The 4753-nt window shown below is 39.8% G+C and overlaps 1 protein-coding gene across 1 annotated transcript; it reads left to right on the top strand.

Moving 5' to 3' along the window:
- The first annotated feature begins 3239 nt into the window (after positions 1 to 3239).
- LOC103721836 (NDR1/HIN1-like protein 1) lies at positions 3240 to 4216 on the top strand. The gene has a single exon (XM_008812193.3). It carries the CDS (start codon positions 3311 to 3313, stop codon positions 3932 to 3934), a length of 624 nt encoding a protein of 207 aa, XP_008810415.1. The 5' UTR covers positions 3240 to 3310; the 3' UTR covers positions 3935 to 4216.
- The last annotated feature ends 537 nt before the right edge of the window (positions 4217 to 4753 follow it).

The raw sequence follows: 4753 nt of genomic DNA, 5'->3' as shown, positions 1-4753 counted from the left end.
TATTTTTTTTCACGAACAAAATATCCCACTACAAATTTATATTCTGTGAAATTTGGAGAATACAGATGCTCTTGATTCAAAAATCTAGGAGTTCAAATATAGTTGTGATAATGATGGCCTTAAAGATGCAAAAAAAACTTAGCAAGTATTGGAAGGAATGCTCTCACATTCTTGCCGTAGGGGTTGTTGTTCTTGATCCAAGATATAAGAAGAAGCTTATTAAGTATTGCTTTCAGAAAATCTATGGTAATGGTGATTATGCTTTATTTGAGATCAAGAAAGTACATGATATTCTTCAAAATTTTTGTGATGATTATACAATTTTATATGGTGCAAATGTCTCTCATGTTCAAATGAAGGAGATGGTGTCTAAATCTCAAGGTTGAGGAGATGAGACACTTTTTATGCAAGACTATAAACAATTTATCCAAGAAGAAGAAGTTTCCCAACCATCCAAGTCAGAATTGAAAACCTATTTGGAAGAGAAGATATTTTATGATCTCTATTTTGGATGCCTGCATTAAAAGATAAGTCAATAATACTAATAAAATTGACTTGCAATGTACTTTTTTGAGTAGGTTCATCCATTAGGGGAAAAATTTTGAAATTTTAGAGTATTGGAGATTCATCGAATCAAAATATCCAATATTATCTAAGATGGTACATGATATCTTGTCAGTTCCTGTTTCTAACGTTGCATCTGAGTCTGCCTTCAGCGCTACTAGCAGGATTTTGGATGATTTTTGTAGTAGCCTATCCCCGAATATGGTTGAGGCATTGATATGCACACAATTGGCTTCGAGACATCTTGCCTCATCATTTAGGTTCAATTTCTAGAACATTCATAAACTTCATCATGTACAAATGCTTTAAAACTTTTTAATTTTTAATTTCATTTTTTTTTTGTAGATGGCCCACATCCTCATACAAAGTACAAGGTTGAAAAGAAATTTTTTCACTACAAGAAACTTGGCCATTAGCGACGCTTTTTTTGGCTATTAGCGACGCTTTTAAGCGTCGGTAGAAACCATCCCGACGTTTTCCAAAGCGTCGGTAAAGCGTCGCCTATGCTACAGTGGAAAAAATATTTTCCGACGCTTTTAAAAGCGTCGCTCTTTACCGACGCTTTAAAGCGTCGCGAATTACCATTTGATAAGAAAATTACCATTTGCTGTCTGAATCTTCTCCTCCATTCAGAAATACAAACAACCTCTCCGATCGGTACCTTCATTCTATCCATGCGGAGTTGTTGGGTTTGGCTATATAAACAGTTTTTTTTTTCAAATTCGCCGATGTGGGACTAAAATGATGTGGTTTTTTGGATTCCGACGACGCTTTTAACGGCGCTTTTAAACGTCATTATTTAACGACGCTAAAAAGCGTCATTAAAAGTGTCGTCAATTATATATTAACTTCGACGACGCTTTTAAGCGTTGTCCTTAGCCGACGCTTTTAAAAATCGTCGGCAAATGTTGACGGGGAAAAATTTTTGCCGATGCTTGGAATAAGCATCGGCAAATAAGAGTCGGAAGTTTTCTTTTTTTGTATAGTATTTGCAGCTATATTCTATCTAGTCCAGATAGCATTGTGGTGCGACTTTGCGAATTTTGGAACTTTGAATATTTGCAATATATGCTTGATTATTTTGATCATCTAAGGACCTTATTGTTTTATGCTTATTTAGGGACTGATTTATTAGTTACTACGTATGCAGAGAAAATGAAATTAGACATCTTCTTCCTTCCAAGAAAGGCTTGTCACACACACATACATGCATTCTTGTATGTCCATATGCATGTGTAAAAGAATCAAGAATATTGTTTCTATTATTCCGTCTGTCTAAAAAATAATATAATGTACTAATTGCATATGAGAGGAACATGTTGTATTAGCTCAATCCATCTTGTTGGTTGATCCCGATCGAACTACTTACCACTATCAGAAAGTCATTGATTAGGATGATGATGCAATAGATGGATCTATCTTCCTTTACCTGTTAACTTAATGAACAAGATGTTGATTTTGTTGAAATAAATGAGAGATAGATACAATTTTATAAGACAGTTTCTCTTAAATAATGTTCATATATGTTATTCTGAACTACTATTTAAGAGTTGTTCTAATATAGAGTTGATATTCTAGAAATTTCAGACACTTTCAGCTGCTGATCTGCATGACCCAGAAATCTCTGCTCTGATAGCATCAAAACTGAGGGAGTTTCATGATCTCGATGTGCCTGCTCTGAAACATGCACTCCTCTGGGACAAAGGTACAATATAGTTGCTTTCTGTACATTGCATTATAGCCTAAAGGAAACAGTTGGGCAAGTCAGCCACTGTTTCTGTTCCCCATCAGAAATTGGCTTAAAGCAAACAGAAGTCTCAGCTCTGCTGAAGAAGCTGAAGAATTTTGCTTGGATACTTCAGAAGAATTGATATAAATTAATCTCTGCATCAATTTTCAAGTCATCCTCAGGGTAGGATGTTAAACCAATTTTTTTGGTATAACAAATTTGATAAGCTCTAGCCAAGTATATACGAGAGCTCATCAAGCTCAACAAACTGAAATGAATGGCATCTTCATATTTATAACCTAAGGTTAAAACCCAATAAGCATTTTTATTTAGGTTTTTTTTGCACGAATGTCCTTCTAAATATCGAATTTTGCATGAATACATTTCTAAATTGATATTTGCATGTATACCCTTATAAAACATTTGTTTGGCTATTCTACATTTTTTTTATCCTTACGAACCCTTTTTGTTTATAAATAAAAGTTATACCATGTACTAAATCTAGCCATTTTGACGGATCAAGTGCCCAATAGATATAGCATTTTGCTCCCATGCTCTTAATCGAATACAAGAATTAAACAAAAATTTAAAGGCATCTATAATTTTATAGTGCCGATCCAATCTGCCCCATTCTTTTCAATAGGGAAAGTAAAGCCAAAAAAAGAAAAAGAAAAAAGAAAATCAAAAACTGAGTTAAAAGAAAACCTATCTTCCACATCACAAACCCACTAGTACTGTCCTTTTCTCCTCCCAGTCCCCAAGTCATCACGCCAACGCAACTCCTCCCCAGTCCCCACACGCCCTTCATCCGCTTCCTCTTGCGTCTTCTTTCACAACTTTTCCACCACTTGGCACTGCCTCCTCCCCCACCCCCTTTCCGCCCCCTCTCCTTTCTATAACTCCCCTTCCCCTCCTCTCCTTCTCTTCGTATCTTCTTCGCAACTAAGAAACCATCCACCCACCGACCCACCCGCCTACCCATCAAGGGGAGAAGACAAAACATATATAAGAATAAAGATGACCGACCACAGGAAGGGCATCAGGTACCGCTACTTGCCCGCCGTCCACCCCTTCCGCCTCCTCTGCACCATCCTCCTCACCTTCTTCCTCCTCGCCGGCGTCATCGCCCTCATCGTCTACCTCGTCTACCGTCCCTCGAAGCCCCATTTCTCCGTCGCCGGCGCCACCGTCTTCCAGCTCTCCAACTCCTCCACCCAGCCCAACGTCCTCTCCACCGGCATGCAGTTCACCCTCGTCAGCCGCAACCCGAGCGAGCGCTCCTCCATCCTCTATGACCACCTCTCCGCCTACGTCTCCTACCGCAACCAGCCCATCACTCCGCCTGCCAACCTACCCCCGCTCTTCCAGGACCGTGACAGCTCCATCGCCATGTCCCCGGTTCTCGGCGGCGACTTCGTACCCGTCTCAGGGGACGTCGCCTCCGGCCTGCTCACCGACCAGGCCTACGGCGTCGTCAACCTGCGCGTCGTGCTGACGGGAAGGCTCAGGTACAAGTCAGGACCGTTCTGGAGCGGCTGGTACAACTTGTACGTGCGCTGCGACATGCTCGTCGGAGTTCGCAAGGGGGTCACTGGTGCGGTGCCGCTGCTCGGCGAGCCCCAGTGCGATGTCGATACTTAGATATATATATATATACATACATACATACATATATATCTTCCTCTTGTAATTGCTAGCTACCTCCCTCTGGTGCAACTAATCCAGCTTCCGGTCTTCAATGTGAAAATGTACGTCTTCTATTTTTTCTTTCTTTCTTTTCCTTTTTTTTTGTTGTTAAATAAAGGAACATAAATGGAGATGGAGAGTAAATTGAGTAATGTATATGTGTGTGTGTGTGTGTGTGTAAGTTATGACGAAGTTAGATAATAAAGAGATGAAGGGTTCTTCTCCGGTTCTTGGGAAGGGCAGGAAGGCTTTGCGATTTTGGTGCTTCCTCTCTTGTTCTTTTTATTTTTACGTTCTAGCAATAAATAATGTGAAGGGAGATTCAAATTTGGATTCATGTTTGTTTTCATGATGAAGTTGGTCTACATTTCACTAGTAACTTTTATTGTTTCAAGAAAATTTATAATTTGTTTAATTTCCTGAGAAAATGCTAGAGATGGGCATCTGCTGCAATGCTTTTTTCTCCTCCCCAACAGTACTGTTTTGGATGACAATGGGAAGAGAGCTGTACTCCTTGTCTCCTTTCTTCCAAAAGAAGGTCTCAAGAGAATGTTTTAACTTTCTTCTGGCCATCTTTATTGGTGAGAACTTTTTTAAGTGCTATCGTCAGATAAAATTTGCTTCTTTCCCGAATGTTTGTGCCTAGTGGCTGATGCATGATGCTGTTGGGCTCCCGCAACCTTAATCCGAGGAAGAATATAAAATTCGCACACCCGGCCAGTAGCTCTTCTACTCTCCTTTGCTCTCTCTTATGTTGACTGACGAAGCTTCTCC

Source organism: Phoenix dactylifera, unplaced genomic scaffold (genome assembly GCF_009389715.1).
Source record: "Phoenix dactylifera cultivar Barhee BC4 unplaced genomic scaffold, palm_55x_up_171113_PBpolish2nd_filt_p 000090F, whole genome shotgun sequence".
Classification (NCBI taxonomy): domain Eukaryota; kingdom Viridiplantae; phylum Streptophyta; class Magnoliopsida; order Arecales; family Arecaceae; genus Phoenix; species Phoenix dactylifera.
Note: the sequence above shows the minus strand (reverse complement) of the source record. Positions and strands in the feature narration are given on the sequence as shown.

Bases quoted from the DNA above. Each gene is read 5' to 3' on its own strand.
- LOC103721836 (XM_008812193.3), top strand. From the start codon at position 3,311: ATGACCGACCACAGGAAGGGCATCAGGTACCGCTACTTGCCCGCCGTC.